The following is an 18,638-nucleotide window of genomic DNA, read 5'->3' on the forward strand; positions in this document are numbered from 1 at the left end:
TACAATCAAAATTACCATCTCCTGTTTCAGACGAGCTGTCTGCCTCTGGTGCATCATTAAGTGAAAGAGGCCATTCCACTCTATTCCCTCCTTTTATTCCTTCATACCTTATTGGGGCTTCCTCCCAAAATGGTGTAGCTTGTCTTCAATGGAATCATATACCATATATATTCGACAGCAGTAGTTTGTCCCAACTTTGCCAAAACAGCGGATCATTCTCAAGATATTACTTTAAAAGATATTTGGCAAGTTGTTGTAAGAACTGAAGAGTGTATAGAGTTAACTATTTCACAATTATGTAATCTTTGAGCAGATTGTTGACATATTTCATGAGATGGATTTAAAAGCAAAGTCAATGGATGCCAAACTGATACAAATATATACATCTGTATTGTTCAACCAGCTTCTTCAGCATTTATTAGAGACAGTTTGGTAATCCACAGACAATTAGAATTTCTAGAAAATCATATCTGCTCTAGGACATTATGGGCTCCTTTTATGAAGCTGCGCTAATAGAGTTAACGCATGTGACATTTCATCACGCGTTAACCCCCGCGCTGGCCTAAAAACTGCGGCTGGAGGTTTAGTGCACGGTATTATGCGTTAAACCACTAGTGTGGCTTGATAAAAGGAGCCCTAAGTATTTTTAATTTTCCAGTTTGTTGCCTTCTGTCTCCAGAGATATTATTACATAGTTATTGAATGTTGATATGTTTTTGTGCCTCAATCTGGAGCAGATGGCGATGGTTTAATGAAGGAACCCAATTTAGATTGGAATACTCTCAAGATGAAATTACCTCAAGGGCTGCCCTTCAGTTTGCTGTGCCAACTGAAGAGGAAAAAAATTAATTTGTTGAAAAGATATTTCCAAAAAAGAGAGACCATGTTTTGTGCTCACTCAGCCCAGAATTTTCCGGATGCGTCTAGGACCACACAAATGCGTCAGATAATTTCTGAAATTGAAAGATAGGGCAACTTTGTTAGGAGGAGTTTTCTTTGTACAGTTTCCTTGCATGTGGCAACACTGAATTCTATAAGACATGCTTATTTTGATTTTACCCAGCTTGAAAGATTACTGATTAAAAAAAGAGGGCATTATGGAGGAGTAGTAGTAGGGTAGAGGTGAAATAAGATAAAATGTAAGGAATAGTAGGTTGATAGGGGGATAAATTGCTATACATTTGTATATTTTGATCAAATTGTTTTACTTTTCAGCTACCTCCCATTGATGTGGAGTATTATTTCTTTGTATTTCATTTGAAAAATGAAAATGCTAATCAAAAAAGATCATCATAAGCACTGCTATGGTCAATCCAGTCCCATGGAAAAAATCCTGTAGAATAAAACAGATTTTATTCTGCTTCTTCTAGAAACAAGCAGTGGATTTTCCCAGGTCAATTTTGATAATAGAACAAGTAAAACAGCATACTTTTTTTATTTCCTTAAGACTTTAATTTTATTAATATACGAGACATCACTTTTACATTATTACAAATACTTTACAATAAAAAATCAGCTTTCCTAAAAATGTTTATTATGTCAGTTCCTTGTAGCATGTGTCATTATTTAACAAGGATGCAAAACTCATACAGTCTCTTCAGATATGACAGTAATTTTCCAAGTAACAAAGAATACTAATGGGATCACTATTTCATATACACAAGCTCTGCTGATGCACATTTAAACAATAAAACAACTGTACACTGTCATGGGCAATATATATAGATAGAATTTTATTAAAATCAAACATGAAATGATGGGAATCATCATGTGCATTTCCTGTCACTCAATAGCTGAAACAGCAGCCTACAAACCTGTTCTCACTCAAGAATTTACAAGCAACTGGGAGTGAAGGTGCAGTGGAGAACAGGCTGGTTACTAGGTCTGGTGCTGTGTTATGATGTCAGAAGCAGAATCATACACACAAAACACATGCTAACATTTTTCAGGACAATACCACAGGACCCAAATGGAAAGCAGAAAAAGTATTTAGAGAGGAGATGTTTGCAAAATGAGCTGCAGCAGACCTGTGTGTGTTTTATGCACAACTGGTAATTAAGAGTGGCAGCGCCAGGGTTCATTCAAATCTTTGTCATGCCTCTGCTGGGCTTGGTTTTATAACATTTCTATACATGGGTGAATTCTTAGTTTTACCAATCTTTCTTTCTTCACTTTGAAACGATCAACAGCCTCTGGCTTTCCTCTCTAAAAATTTTCAGTGGACTTCTAGAACGCCAATTTGATGAGTTTGAATTTTATGATTGTAACTTATGATCAGAAGTGAACAAATTTAGCTAATGGATTGTTCAATAAATGAACATGCTTTCATTTCCCGATTCAGTTTAAAAGAACCATTTGTCTTCATTTCAGCTAAGACAGTGGACAAAACTGAGTGCAAATCAATGCAAAAATTGTAAAAAAAAAAAAAAAAAAAAAAAGATGAGAAAGGGTATACCATCAGGGGTACTCACTATGGTGGTATTTGTGTATTTTACAATGAAAATATAGTTCTCTAGCCATATATAATCTTTAGTTGCTTTGATGCACTTCAAGTGATTGGCTGTTCAGTGAGGAGCATTAGTACATTAGCAATATTAAGTGTCTTCAGAACAATGATTTGCCAAAATTCTTCTGTATTCCATCTTTGGGTCTATCCTTAAATTTTCTTCTTTTGTCCTACAATGTGTTTTTGCACTTTTTCATGAGGACAAAAAAGGTACACACATTCTATTATAGCCTGGACCACTCTATCCCGACTGTGTTCTCCAGTATTCTCACCAGCACAATCTTCTTAACGTTTCTTGTTTGTAATAAAGTCAAAGGCACTTTTATAAACATTACTGCAGTGCCACCCTTTTCAGCTGCTGGACATCCATTTCACCTGTGGATCTGCCACAGTAACCAGCAACTGAATGGATTGGCATTGCAGCTCCTCAAGAATGAGCTATGAATCCGAATAAAAATGGTGAGGTCTGTATGAAGAATATTTTAACTGTTGACTAAGGGAACATGGGAATAAATAAATAAAGCAGCCCAACTCTTAAGCTTATAATCTTCCCTCCCCCACAGCTTAAGCCTGGTTCTGCTTTTACAAGAAACCTACAGGTTCTATTCAGTAGGATTTTTTTGTGGGTTTAGAGAAATTTATGCCCCTGTTAAATTAATACAACTTAATCCATGTTTCTAAAATTTGAGATCTATAGCTGCACTGATATTTCCATGGGACCTTGAATCTTCACTAAGGGCCCATTTACACATACAAGGAATGGGCTCTGATGTGATGTGCTGGCCTCATGGAAAGAGGTGTATGGGAGAGACACGTGCTCTTACTAGAAGTTCAGTTCCAGAAATGGCTTCTCCAGCCCTTGACCAGCAAGGGCACAGGAGTTATCCAGGTGAACCATCTAAGAGATGTAGGGTACAGTAAAATACAAAACATAACAGAAAAGAGACTTACAGTTCCAAACACACAACTCAGTTACACATTATAGTTTAAAAATAAAATGTTACATGTTTCTCTACATAGGAAAATTTCACAGCAGCATGGAGGAGTCAGCCCTCATCACAAATTCACCTGTACAAGAACACAAGCACACCCTTATCTGTAAAGAATGAAATAACCTTAACATCTGTACTTTAAATCACAGCCACCCATTCCACTCTTACAAATCTCAGCATGAGGGCATCCTTTTTTAGTTTTCACTAGTTTTTAACGGTACAAGTGTTGAAGAAATCTGACTCCGAAGCCCAAACTATGTTGCAGCTAAACACCAAACAAAAATGCATTGCTCCACCTGGGTTTACATCACTTGACATTTTAAAAACAGATCTTTAGGTTACTTTAACCTATAATTCAACTTTAAACCTGGTTTGTTTTTTTAAAAGAAAGATACCTGCTGAAAAATAAAGCATTCTCTCTCAATCTCTACTTTTACCAATAGTTTTCTATATATATTTTCTGTTCAATTGTATTTTTTTTCATACAAAAGGCTAATTTACTTTATACTGTTCATTTTTATACTTTCCCCAAGGAATGCAATCCAAGTAAAATAGTAAAACTGAATAAAATCCCCTAAAGCCCAAAATCTATGGGGAATAGAAAAATATTCCTCTATTACTCTGACTCGGAAAATAAGGGAGAAGTAGCTAGTACTTTCTAAATACTTATTTCTCTCCTGGGTATCTATTTACTCTCCTTTACTGTAATAAACTCATGTCTATTAAGCTTCTTTCACTACTGATCTGATGAAACTAATGCACATATTTAGCACTGAACAATATTAGAGGCACTTCAAATAAACCATCTCAATAGAACTGCTTCATGAAATGCTATCCCGAGGTGTGCAGTGTCATTAAGAAAACACTATCAACTTGAAAGGAAAACTTTGTGATTTTGGTTTGGTATATGCTCCTACAACTCCTGTTCTTCCTTTGCAGTCCTGTGGACCCCATTAGGAAAGCTTAGAGTTCTGGCAGCAGTTCTGATGAGAGGCAGGGGATGAATGTCCACAAAGGGATGAGCTTTCATTTTCTGGTGAAATCATTTTTGCTTAAAAGTCGATTTCTCCATTTGAATATACATAGGGTGCTGCATTTTAATTATATATATTTCTAGCCCTTGGGAAGTATTTTAAATCTGTATAAACTGTGTTAGTTGGGCTAGAATGCCTTTTTAAAAGACCACATGTTCACAAAACTACAAAACACATTGCAAATGTTAAAAAAAAAAAAAGATAAAAAAAAACCCCTCAAATTTATTTCTTTATCTAGTAAGAATTAAGAGAAACCATACTTTTTGGAATGAACCAAGACAAAACAAAAAGTCAGAATTACTAGTGAAGCCTTGAAAGTACTCAACTTTTATAAAATAAGTAATCTAAAATTATGTTTCAACTTATCCTGAATTAAACTAGCAATTATCTAACTACATTTCAAATCAAGTTATTCCATTTGTGCATACTTAAAGTGTTATCTCTGCAGTCACAAATGAGTGGTGCAACAGAAATGTAGTCAGCAAAACACATCCTACTATTTCAGCAGATGTCAGTTTGACAATGTCTGGAAGGAAGGGTGACAATGATGATAGTTTGTCAGGATTGCTGATTTTTTTTGTTTTGGAGTGGTTTTCCAAGCTACAAAACAAAAGATTCTGAAATAAAGGGTGACAGGATAGCATACTGCTCTCACCACATTAAACCTTGCACCACAGGTTAGTATGGGGGGGTTTCCTACTCAGTTTTATTTTGAAGACAAGGTTTACAGTACCATGAACATCCTTTTTCAAGCATTAAGTAAATGCTCCACAGATACTGTGTTACTGGTCTCTAAATAAGGAGTGAGACTGTACAGAGTTGTTCATGTTTATAATTCTGAAATCTCTCTGAAGCTTTGCCTAATGGCTCACATCTTTCAGAGATAGGTTAGTTGGAAAAGGACCATGTGCTATTTTTAATGAGCAGCAGGTGTTTTATTAGCTCTGTTTAAGGAAAATAATCAAATCTCAACATCACGATATGCTTCATGATCTAGAGGACCAGTCTGTAGATTTAAGAGTGCAATATAAAAAAACTTTGCATGTTACTCTGGGACAAAATCAGAAGAACTGCAATAATTTAAAACCCCCAATATTAAAATAAAATACTACTACGAAAATATACTGCACATCATTGCTCAATCTATTCATGTACTATCATTTGACCATAATTACCCATTTCCTGTTCATCTTGTTATTTAGATCAGAGTTCAACTTGTTATGAATTTAGTACCTTTGAGATGCAGATTAGACCACATACACGTGTAAAGTGTGGCAGGTTATTATCTGAAAACATTCTTCCAAGTTTTCTATGTTGTGATATTAATGATAAAAGATGTTAAATCAGCACTGCTCCGAGCCCATACGGCTGAGATGTTTCTGAACAAAAATCTGCATAAGGAGCAGATGTATGTTTTAAACAGATTTGCTTTCAATTTGTGTGGCAATACAAGTTGCTCTTTATAAAAGACAGACTCTCAAAAGAGCAGGTTATTAGAGACCACAGATACTTAGACAAATGTTTGTTTGTTTTTTTAAGAGATACCACACAGATGCTTCAAGTTTACATGTAGATAGTAGAACATTCTTCCAGTATGATGGAAGATTTGAACAACCACTTTTACGAGGCATAGCTAGTTACTCATTGCTTCAGCACCATAGCAGACATTATAGTGTGAGGCACACGCAGTCTGAGCATCCTGTCCAAGCCTGCTTGGCATTCTGCACAGCCTTAGCTATTCTTCCCACCAAAGCATTTTACGAGTGTTTGGATAGTGAAGTAAAACCAGATTATTCACTCCAGAATTCCACAGGTACTCCAGCTTGGCTCTCCTAGCGTTTGATCACTACTTGTTCATATGCTCCAGCTCCCATCCTAAAACAAGAAAATTCAAACAAAGAAATAATTCCTTCATTCCAACAGGATTCATCTTTAAGATAACAGAAGAAAAAGTGTGAGGTGACCATGACAGAACAAAAGTAGTCACTGATTAGTTTTCACAGCTCCACAAATTTTAGCTTCACTAAATGCATACTACAGCTTCATGGAATACAGATGAGACTAAATTTTGAAAAAGATCTGTGCTTAGTCAGATTAGGAATTGGATTGGATTGCTTATTCTTGATTTACCATTGTTAACTTAAGTATTAACCTTTTCCTATCGTAATAAATTTTACGTTTACGCTGGTTCCAATCGTAATTATTTTAGCAAAGTTTTCTATTATTCACTGTTATCATTTACGGCTATTGTAAACAATGTAAATAAGTCATAAGTCTGTAAATTCAAATATTTTGTGTTCCTGGCTCTTTATTAGTCCATACAGATTGTTTATCCACTGTCTATGTCATTTTTGGAATGTCCCGTCATCCGGGACACACAATAGGAAAAGGTTAAGCGATGTACACAGAAAGCACAGTTACTTACTGTAATAGATGCTATCCAGGGACAGCAGGCAGCTATTCTCACATAAGGGTGACGTCATCCGACGGAGCCTCAATGCGGACGCCTCACAAGCAGACTTGCTTGAAGAAACTAGAAGTTTAGAGTCGCCTGCACTGCGCGTGCGCGAGTGCTTTCCCGCCCAGCGCACAGGGCGCGTCTCCTCAGTTCAGATAGCTAGCAGAGAAGCCAACCAGGGGAGGTGGGTGGGTTGTGAGAACAGCTGCCTGCTGTCCCTAGATAACACCTATTACGGTAAGTAACTGTGCTTTATCCCAGGACAAGCAGGCAGGTATTCTCACATATGGGTGACCTCCAAGCTAACCAGAATGGGATGGTGGGAGTGTTGGCAACTTAGGAGAATAAATTTTGTGATACTGTTTGGCCAAACTGTCCATCCCATCTGGAGAAAATATCCAGACAATAATGAGAAGTGAAGGTATGAACCGAGGACCAAGTAGCAGCCTTGCAAATCTCAATAGGTGTAGATCTGAGGAAAGCTACAGAAGCGGCCATCGTTCTGACTTTATGGGCTTTGACTTTACTGTGAAGAGGTAAGCCAGCCTTGGCATAGCAGAAAGAGATACAAGCCGCCATCCAATTGGAGATGGTGCGTTTAGAAATTGGACGTCCCAACTTATTTGGATCGAACGAGACAAAAAGTTGAAGAGCAGTTCTGTGTGGTTTGGTGCGTTCCAAGTAGAAGGCCAAAGCACGTTTACAGTCCAGAGTATGAAGAGCTGATTCTCCAGGGTGAGAATGAGGCTTTGGAAAAAACACTGCAAGGATGATGGATTGGTTGAGATGAAATTCTGAAACCACTTTAGGTAGGAATTTCGGATGAGTGCGAAGAACCATCTTGTCATGATGGAACACAGTGAATGGTGGGTCAGTAACTAAAGCTTGCAGCTCACTGACTCGTCTAGCAGAAGTGAGAGCAATGAGAAAAACCACTTTCCAAGTGAAATACTTCAGATGAACCTTATCAATTGGTTCAAATGGAGGCTTCATGAGCTGAGAAAGGACAACATTAAGGTCCCAAACCACAGGAGGTGGTTTGACATTGAAAAGTCCTTTCATGAATCTGAAAACCACCGGATGAGCAGAGATGTGTTTCCCTTCAATAGGCTGATGAAAAGCTGCAATTGCACTGAGATGCACTCGTATGGATGTAGACTTGAGTCCAGAGTTGGAGAGGTGCAAAACATAATCTAAAACAGATGATAAGGAGAAATGCTGAGGTTCCTTATGATGAGAAAAACACCATGTAGAAAATCTAGTCCATTTCTGGTGATAGCATTGTCTAGTGGTAGGCTTCCTAGAAGTTTCTAAGACATCTCTAACAGATTGAGAAAACTGAAGAGGAGTTATGTTGAGAAGTATCAAGCTGTCAGGTGTAGAAACTGCAGGTTGGGATGAAGCAGAGATCCTTGACTCTGTGTAAGCAGAGAAGGAAAAACTGGTAGAAGGTATGGCTCCCTGCTGCTGAGTTAAAGGAGAAGGGAGTACCATGGTTGTCTCGGCCACCGAGGAGCAATCAGAATCATAGTAGCATGATCGTTCTTCAATTTGACTAGAGTCTTGAGAATAAGAGGGAATGGAGGAAATGCGTAGAGGAACAGATTCATCCATTCCAGAAGAAAAGCATCTGCCTCGAGGCAGTGAGGAGAGAATATCCGGGAGCAGAACCGAGGCAGTTTGAAGTTGTGGAGAGCTGCAAAGAGGTCTATCTGAGGCGTCCCCCACTGTGAGAAAATGTGATGAAGAGACGAGGAATGGAGAGTCCATTCGTGAGGTTGTAAGGTACGGCTCAAGTTGTCTGCCAAGCAATTCTGAGCCCCTTGAATGTAGACAGCTTTGAGGAAGGTGTAGTGACAGATGGCCAGTCCCAAACCTCCAGAGCTTCTTGACAGAGGAAGGCAGATCTTGTCCCTCCCTGTTTGTTGACATAATACATGGCGACTTGGTTGTCCATGCGGACGAGGACTACTGTGTCGTGAAGGAGATGTTGAAAAGCCTGGAGAGCTTTGAGGATTGCTTTGAGTTCCAATTGATTGATATGACACTGACGATTCATACTGGTCCAGAGGCCTTGAGTACGGAGACCATCGAGATAAACGCTCCAAGCGTAGGTGGAAGAGTCTGTCGTAAGGACCTTCTGATGAGGGGGCGTCTGAAAAAGCAAGCCTCTGGAAAGATTGGAAGAGAGCATCCACCAATGGAGAGACTTCTTCAAGGAAGGAGTAACCGCAATGTGTCGAGAAAGAGGATCGCAAGCCTGCGTCCACTGAGAAGCCAGACTCCATTGAGGAATTCTGAGGTGAAGCCTGGCAAAAGGAGTAACGTGTACTGTGGAGGTCATGTGACCCAGAAATACCATCATGTGTCTCGCTGAGATGGAAGAGCAGGAAGACAAAGTGTGACAGAGTTGAAGGAGAGCCTCCAAGCGTTGTTGCGGAAGGAATGCTCCGAGTTGGACAGTGTCCGACTCCAGAACAGCTCCAATGAATTGTAGATTCTGAGAGGGTTGAAGGTGAGATTTGGGAAAGTTGATTTCGAATCCCAAACTTTGTAGGAATCAGGTAGTCCATTGGGTCGCTACAATAACCCCTCGAGATGTGGAATCTTTGATGAGCCAGTTGTCTAGGTAGGGAAAAACCTGGAGACCATGATTCCTTAGAGCTGCGGCTACCACTACCAGGCACTTGGTGAACACTCTGGGAGACGAGGCCAGGCCGAAGGGTAGAACTCTGTATTGAAAATACAGATTCCCCACCCGAAATCTGAGATATTGACGGGAGGCCGGATGGATGGGAATACGAGTGTAGGCCTTCTTGAGATCCAGAGAGCATAACCAGTCGTTCTGCTCGAGAAGGGGATAGAGAGATGCCAGGGACAACATTTGAAACTTTTCTTTGACCAAAAATTTGTTGAGAGCCCTGAGATCTAAAATGGGTCGCAGATCGCTCATCTTCTTCGGAACAAGGAAGTAACGGGAGTAAAACCCCCTGCTCTGCTGTTCCAAAGGAACGGGTTTGATGGCATGGAAACGAAGCAGAGCTTGAGCTTCCTGAAGAAGGGCGGTCTGGGATGGATTGGAAGGATACTCTCTTGGAGGAAGCTCTGATGGAACCTGATTGAAATGAAGAGAGTATCCTTCCCGTATGATGGAAAGTACCCAGAGGTCGGATGTTGTAAAAAAAGATGGAGATGGCCTCCTATAGGGGGAAAAGGAGTCAGAGACAGAACGGTGGAGGTTATGCTCTGGTATAAACAGTCAAAAAGACTGAGAAGCCTTAGGTGGAGCAGAAGGTTGAGGCTTCTGTTGCTTCTGAGGTGGCTGTTTTTTCAAAGGAGGATGAGTGTAAGGCGCCAGTTTTGGAGGAAAACGCCTCTGGTAGATCACAGGAGGACGTGTAGGCCTAGAAGGAGCTGGCTTAGGTTTAGGTCTGACAATGGAGGTAAAGGATTTAGCATGGTCAGACAATTTTTTGGTGGCTGCCTCGATGGACTCATCGAAAAGGTCATTGCCCTCACAAGGGATGTTCGCCAGGCGATCCTGAAAATCAGAGTCCATGTCTATGGTGCGAAGCCAGGCTAGACGACGCATAGCCACAGAGCAAGCCGCTGCTTGGGTAGAGAGCTCAAAGGCATCTTGAGATGATTGCAGAAGATGGAGACGCAACTGAGAGAAAGAAGCAATGACTTCTTGAAATTCAAAATGCATGCTATCATCCAAGTAATTTAAAAATTTTGGCAAGAAAGACAAAAGAAATTCAAAATAAGTGATAAAATAAAAATTATAATTAAGGACTCTCGAAGACATCATAGCATTCTGGTAAATGCGACGTCCAAATTTATCCATGGTCTTCCCCTCCCGGCCAGGAGGAACTGTGGCATAAACTCTGGTAGGATGGGATCTCTTTAAAGAGGATTCCACCAGCAAGGATTGGTGAGACAACTGAGAGTTGTCAAAGCCTTTATGATGCACCGTTTTATATCTGGCATCCAACTTTCCTGGAACTGCTAGAATGGAAAAAGGAGTCTCCATGCATCTAGTAAAAGTCTGATCGAGAAGCTTATGTAGTGGAAGCTTCAGAGATTCAGCCGGAGGTTGAGGAAGGTGCATGACCTCGAGGTATTCTTTAGAATATTTAGAGCCAGTGTCGAGTGGGACGCTCATGTCCACAGCCATCTGTCTCAAAAAAGAGGAGAAAGATAACTGATCAGCAGTTGCACGGCCTTGAGAAGGACTCGAGGACGTCGAGGCAGCTGGAGTCGAAGAAGAAGCCTCGGCAGGAAACCATGGTGTGAAGGAACTTGGAGACTTGGACGATGCACTGGACATTGGAATATCCTCGAGAGCCGGCATCGGAGACTTGGAACGAGGAGTTGGTGGTCTTGTTGAGGCCGGAGAGGATCGAGGCTTTGAGGAATGATGTCTAGAAGAATGCCTCGAAGTAGGCCTCGAATGATGTCGAGAACTGTCTCTCGAACTGGATCTCGAGGACCGAGCAGAGGTTGCCTCGGAAGCCGAAGATCGAAGATCTATAGGCGTGGAGGAGGAGCCGTGAAGCACTCTCGAAGACTGGGCACCCTTTGTAGAATGGGAGGTATCCTGTCGATGCACTCGCACAGAATCCACTCTAAGCTTTTCGTGCTTGGAAGCCCGACCAGACACTCGCAGAGACTCTGCTCCCAGCATCGAGTGTGGAGGATCAGACCGGGCCACAGGCGGCTCGACCGCGCGGGAGACTTCTGCATGCCCAAGCTGAAGAAGAGTAAGCAGTGTGGGTCCCATGTTAGTGAGGACCTTAATAATCTGCTCCTCCAAAGAGATCTGGGACGAAGCCGGCAAGGAGGGTACCGCGTCTGAAACTGGCCCACCTGCCTTGGCTGAAGGGTCCCGCACAGCGGTGTGAGAGTATTTCGACTTGGGAGGCTTCGACACTTTAATCACCACTGGCTGGACTGAGTGCTGAACTATCTGACCTGAGGAGACAGGAGAAGATATCGCAGCCGAGGACGTCGAAGCAAGAGCCGCTCCAAATGACGAAGGTCTGATAAGGCTCGAGGTGGAAGCAGTAGCAGCAGAGGGTTCGACGGGAGTCGATGCCGAAGACACCTTCGATGCTGAGGGATTAGTAGACTCCATCTCGAAGAGGCTCTCCACCAGGATGCAACGATGCTTAAAAGCACGAGGCTTAAGTATTTGGCAAGGCAGGCACGAGGTAGGATGATGCATCGGCCCAAGGCACTTGAAGGAAGTGTCCATGAGGGTCCGTAAGAGAGATTGTGCGCTTGCACTTGCTACACCTTTTGAAACCAGTAACAGGCCGGGGCATAGACAAAAATACGGCCATCGCAAAGTCGAAGCCCGCGGGCCGAGCGGCCTGTACCGGACGAATGGACGGAAGTAAAATTTTTTTTTTTTTTTTTTTTTAAAGAAAGAAAAATAACAAAGCGATTCGTGAGAAAAAGAAAACACAAACCGCAGTGAGAGAAGGCACGAACGACGAAGTACCCGGAGAGAGCCAAAAAGATGGACTTCTCGGCTCCGCGGAAAACTAAGAACTGAGGAACATAAGCAATGCCTTTGCTGGGTCAGACCTGAGGTCCATCGTGCCCAGCAATCCGCTCACGCGGCGGCCCAACAGGTCCAGGACCTGCGTAGTAATCCTCTATCTATACCCCTCTATCCCCTTTTCCAACAGGAAATTGTCCAATCCTTTCTTAAACCCCAGTACCGTACTCTGCCCTATTACATCCTCTGGAAGCGCATTCCAGGTGTCCACCACCCGCTGAGTAAAGAAAAACTTCCTAGCATTTGTTTTGAATCTATCCCCTTCCAATTTTTCCGAATGCCCTCTTGTTCTAATATGTTTTGAAAATTTGAAGAATCTATCTCTCTCTACTTTCTCTATGCCCTTCATGATCTTGTAGGTCTCTATCATGTCTCCTCTGAGTCTCCGCTTTTCCAGGGAGAAGAGCTCCAGCTTCTCCAATCTTTCAGTGTATGAAAGGTTTTCCATGCCCTTAATCATTCGTGTCGCTCTCCTCTGGACCCTCTCAAGTATTGCCATATCCTTCTTAAGGTACGGTGACCAATACTGAACACAGTACTCCAGGTGCGGGCGCACCATTGCCCGATACAACGGCAGGATGACTTCTTTTGTTCTGGTCGTAATACCATTTTTAATAATACCCAACATTCTGTTTGCCTTCTTCACGGCTGCTGCGCATTGCGCCGTTGACTTCATTGTTGTATCCACCAGTACACCCAAATCTCTTTCAAGGTTACTTCCCTCTAATACTAATCCCCCCATTTGGTAGCTGAACATCGGGTTCTTTCTCCCTATATGCATGACCTTGCATTTCCCTACATTGAATTTCATCTGCCATTTATTCGCCCACGCCTCCAGTTTGCTTAGGTCCCTTTGTAGGTCCTCACACTCTTCCGTAGTTCTAACCCTTCTACAGAGTTTAGTGTCATCCGCAAATTTTATAACTTCACATTTGGTCCCCGTTTCCAGGTCATTAATAAATACATTGAACAGCAGCGGTCCAAGTACAGACCCCTGCGGAACTCCGCTCGTGACTTTCCTCCAGCCCGAGTAGTGACCCTTCACTCCAACCCTCTGTCTCCTGCCTGCCAACCAGTGTTTGACCCATCTGTGTACGTCCCCTTCCACCCCGTGGTTCCACAGCTTCCTAAGTAATCGCTCATGGGATACCTTGTCAAAGGCCTTTTGGAAGTCAAGGTAAATGATGTCTACAGGCTCCCCTTTGTCCAACTGGCTGTTTACCCCCTCAAAGAAGTGCAGTAAGTTTGTTTGGCACGATCTTCCCTTGCAGAAGCCATGTTGGCTCGCTTTCATCAGCCCATTTTTTTCGATGTGCTCACAGATGCTGTCCTTTATCAGTGCTTCTACCATCTTGCCCGGAACCAATGTCAAACTTACCGGCCTATAGTTTCCCGGGTCTCCTCTTGACCCCTTTTTAAAGATAGGTGTAACATTTGCTATCTTCCAGTCCTCCGGAATCTCTCCAGTTTTCAAGGATAGGTTGCAAACTCGTTGGAGTATTCCCGCTATCTCATTTCTTAGTTCTTTTAGTACCCTAGGGTGGATTCCGTCCGGGCCTGGTGATTTGCCGCTTTTCAATCTATCTATCTGTTGGAGGACATCCTCATGGCTCACCTCTATTGCTGACAGTTTTTCTTCTTGATCACCATGGAAGATCACGTGCTCTGGGCAGGAAGGCACTCGCGCATGTGCGGTGCAGGTGACTCGAAACTTCTAATTTCTTCAAGCAAGTCTGCTTGTGAGGCAGGCATTAATATTCAGTAAAGGAAGCATCTAAGTTGAAATACTCTCATGAATACATAAAAAAGAAATCCTGTGCTAAACACTTTAGAACAACATAAGTTTTCAGTTTAAAAAGTTATTTTCTTCATGATTTTGTGATCACACCCTTAGCAAGCATTGGTGAGAAGTTGGCCATTGCTGGGATGGGTATAAGATGATAGATATGCATTAAAAACCTGGAATCAAGAAGAAAAGAATTTCTCCTCCTACAAGTGCATAATACTATTCTTTGGCCAAGTCACTACTGGTGACACTATTACCAAAAAGCACAGTTACTTACCGCAACAGGTGTTATCCAGGGACAGCAGGCAGATATTCTCAACATGTGGGTGACGTTACCAACGGAGCCCCCTAGCGGACGTTTTCGCAAGCAGACTTGCTTGAAGACCTTCAAGCTTGCGATTGGCCCGCGCTTGCCCCTCCCGCCCGACCTGGGGCATGCGTCTCCTCAGCGTGGCCTCAGTTCAGATAGCTAACAAAGAAGCCAACCATGGGGAGGTGGGTGGGTTGCGAGAATATCTGCCTGCTGTCCCTGGATAACACCTGTTACGGTAAGTAACTGTGCTTTATCCCAGGACAAGCAGGCAGCATATTCTCAACATGTGGGAAACCTCCAAGCTAACCAGAACGGGATGGAGGGAGAGTTGGCAATTTAGGAGAACAGATTCACGCCTGGAGAAAGTATCCAGACAGTAGTGCGAGGTAAACGTATGAACTGAGGACCAAGTGGCAGCCTTACAGATTTCCTCAAGAAGAGTTGAGCGGAGGAAAGGAACAGACACCGCCATCGCTCCGACCTTGTGGCCTGTGACTCGACCCGGCAGGGAGAGACCAGCCTGAGCGTAACAGAAAGAGATACAAGCGGCCAACCGGTTAGAAATCGTCCACTTAGAAACAGAACGACCCAAGCGATTATGATCGAAAGAAAGGAACAGCTGGGGAGCAGAATGATGAGGAGCGGTGCGCTTCAAGTAGAAGGCCAGCGCACGCTTACAATCAAGAGAATGCAGAGCGCTCCAGGGTGAGAATGGGGCTTTGGAAAAAACACAGGAAGAACAATGGACTGGTTGATGTGAAACTCAGAAACAACCTTAGGCAAGAACTTAGGATGGGTACGGAGAAAGGTGGGTCCGCTACCAAGGCCTGACCCGACGGGCAAAAGTGAGAGCAACCAGAAATACAACCTTCCAAGTAAGATACTTCAAGTGAACCCGCGCTAGCGGCTCGAATGGGGGTGTCATCAAGCAAGCAAAGACCACGTTAAGATCCCAAACCACAGGAGGAGGTTTAAGGGGCGGATGAACGTGGAAAAGGCCTTTCATGAAGCGGGAAACCACAGGATGAACAGAGATAGGCTTCCTGTCAATCGGCTGATGAAAAGCAGCAATGGCACTAAGGTGGACTCGAACCGAAGAGGACTTGAGTCCAGCGCCAGACAAGTGTAAGATAATCCAGGAGGCAGACAGCGGCTTCTGCTGTCGAGTAGCACACCAGGAAGAAAAGCATGTCCACTTCCGATGGTAACATTGGCGAGTGGACTCCTTCTGAGACGCCTCCAGGACGCCAAGCACAGGCTGAGAGAACTGGAATGAGGGCATTAAGTCTCAAGGAACCAAGCCGTTAAGTGCAGAGACTGAAGGTTGGGATGAAGTAGAGAACCTCGACTCTGCGTAAGCAGAGAAGGAAAAACAGGCAGAAGAGGCTCCCTGGAACTGAGTTGCAACAGAAGGGAGATCCACGGCTGTCGGGGCCACTGAGGAGCTATCAGAATCACGGTGGCACGCGCGGACTTGAGCCTGACGAGAGTCTTTAGAATCAGAGGGAATGCATACAGAAACAGGTTCGTCCAATCCAGCAGAAAAGCATCCACCTCGAGCCTGAGAGGGGTGTAAACCCTGGAGCAGAAGCGGAGCAACTTGTGATTGAGGGGGGATGCGAACAGATCGACGTCCGGAGTCCCCCAACGAGCAAACACTTGACGCAGGGTCAATGAATGGATGGACCACTCATGAGGCTGCAGAAGACGACTCAACTTGTGCTGGCTCTGAATGTAGACCGCTCAAAGAAATATGTTGCGGCGGATGTCCCAATCCCAGAGCTGCATGGCCTCCTGGCACAGGGACAGGGACCCCGTGCCCCCTTGTTTGTTAATATAATACATGGTGACCTGGTTGTCCGTGCAGACCAGCACCACTCGGTCTCGAAGCAGATGACAAAGAGCTTTCAGGGCGAGGAAAATCGCTCGAAGCTCCAGCAGATTAATGTGGCAAAGACCTTCGGCACTGGACCAAAGACCCTCAGTGTGAAGACCGTCCAGATGAGCACCCCAAGCATAGGCCGACGAGTCTGTCATCAGGACTTTCTGCAGAGGAGGAGCATGAAACAGAAAACCTCTGGAAAAATTGGAAGAGAGCATCCATCAACGGAGAGACTGCTTCAACAAAGGAGTCACGACAATGAGTCGAGAGACAGGGTTCCGATCCTGGTTCCATTGGGACGCTAGAGTCCATTGAGGAATATGGAGGTGAAGTCTGGCAAAAGGAGTCACGTGAACTGTGGAGGCCATGTGCCCTAGGAGGACCATCAGGAGCCGAGCCGGGGCCGAAGACAGATGGGCCACCCCCTGGCATAAGCGAACAAGGGCCTCTTGACGAGGCCAAGGCAAGAAGGAGCAGAAGACGAACAGTGTCCAGGACCGCTCCGATGAATTCCAGAGACTGGGACGGACAGAGGTGGGACTTGGGGAAGTTCACCTCGAAGCCGGGACTCTGAAGGAGCAAGATGGTCTGATTCGTTGCTCACAGAACTTCGAGGCACGAGGACGCTTTGATCAACCAGTCGTTGAGGTAGGGAAACACCTGCAGGCCGCGGAGACGCAGGGCCGCAGCTACCACAACTAGACACTTTGTGAAAACCCTTGGAGAGGCCACCAGGCCAAAGGGAAGAATGCGGTATTGGAGGTGGAGATCCCCCACCAGGAATCTCAGATACCGGCGAGAGGCCGGGTGAATCAAAGTGTGTGTGTATGCCTCCTTGAGGTTGAGTGAGCACAGCCAGTCCCCCTCGTCCAAGAGGGGGTACAACAGGTGTGTCCAATAGGTCGATCGCGATCGACTGGTAGATCGCCACGGCAAAGTGAGTCGATCGCGGAGCCCATCCCGGGCTCCGTGATAGATTCACTTTGCCTTGGTGATCTACCAGGCCGATCAGCCTTCCGCTCCCCGACTGCCTTGTGAAAACAGCTTCCCTCCCTTCCACTCACTCACTCACTGCCCTCTTGCCCACAAGCGAACTGAACTCAGGCTGCGGGGCTCTAAGACTGCGTGCGCTGGCTTCCCTTCTCCAAAACAGGAAATTATGCCATTCCTATTTCAGAAGAGAAGGGAAGCTGGCGCACGCAGTGTTAGAGCCTGCCCCCCACCTGGGTTCAGTTCCTCTAACAACGCGTGCTCCGAAACAGGAATGACGCACCCTGCAAACTCCAGCCTTGGGGCTCGACACTTTTGGTAGCTGGCTGCAGCCACAGACGCGGCCACAGCAGCAAGTATCTGGACTGTCGAAGGAGCAGGGGCAGGACGCGGCAGCCATGCTCTGAGCGTCACCTTCCCTCCCTGTGCAAAGTTTCCGCTCATGTCTGCCCCCGAGGAGAGCACCGCCAAACATAAATGGGTGAGTGCCGTTCTCACCACGTCTTCAGAGCTGGAGAAGGCAAGTGGCTGCTTCCCGTTCCTTCACTGGGGCTTCTCCAGAAGGCAGGGCAAGTAGGGATTAAAAATAAAACAAAAAATATTATAATGCATCTCTATTGCTTGGCCACTAGCCGGCAAGTCTGAGAGGTCCAAACCGGACATTGTAACATGTGGGGTGATGCCGCCATGTTACCTCCAGCCTGGCTACCAAACATGGAGGCGGCAGCAGAAGCACAGGAAATGCCACGGGCTTCCGAGAGAAGGGAAGGAAAAGAGAAACCAGACCATGGAAAGAGAGAGAAGGGAATGAGTCATATGCCAGACCAGGGGCAAGGATGGAGAGAAAGTGCCAGATAATGGAGGGGGGAGGGAGAGATAGAAAAGAAGGAGAGCAGAAGGAGGGCATGGGGGGAGGGAAGAGAAATTAAGGAGACAGATGCCAGACCAGAAAGAAAGGAAGGAGAGGAGATGCCAGAGCATGGCAGGGGAGGAAGAGATAGAAGGAAAGGAGGCATGGAGAGAGAGAGAAAGAAAGGGCAGGGAGAGAGGAAGAAAAAGTTTGGGGAGGGAATGAGGTCTGGAGGAGAGGAAGCATATAGGTTGAAAGAAG

At 44.4% G+C, this 18,638-nt stretch overlaps 1 protein-coding gene across 1 annotated transcript in view; it reads right to left on the bottom strand.

Moving 5' to 3' along the window:
* Positions 1-1,429: 1,429 nt before the first annotated feature.
* The window catches only part of FAM102B (family with sequence similarity 102 member B), a 233,574-nt gene continuing 216,365 nt past the window's right edge, over positions 1,430-18,638 (bottom strand). Inside the window, exon 11 of the mRNA XM_033916064.1 lies at positions 1,430-6,407. Coding sequence (XP_033771955.1) covers positions 6,365-6,407 — 43 coding nt within the window. The 3' untranslated portion in view covers positions 1,430-6,364. The remainder of the gene's footprint in view (positions 6,408-18,638) is intronic.

The sequence above is a fragment of the Geotrypetes seraphini genome, chromosome 12 (genome assembly GCF_902459505.1).
Source record: "Geotrypetes seraphini chromosome 12, aGeoSer1.1, whole genome shotgun sequence".
Lineage (NCBI taxonomy): Eukaryota > Metazoa > Chordata > Amphibia > Gymnophiona > Dermophiidae > Geotrypetes > Geotrypetes seraphini.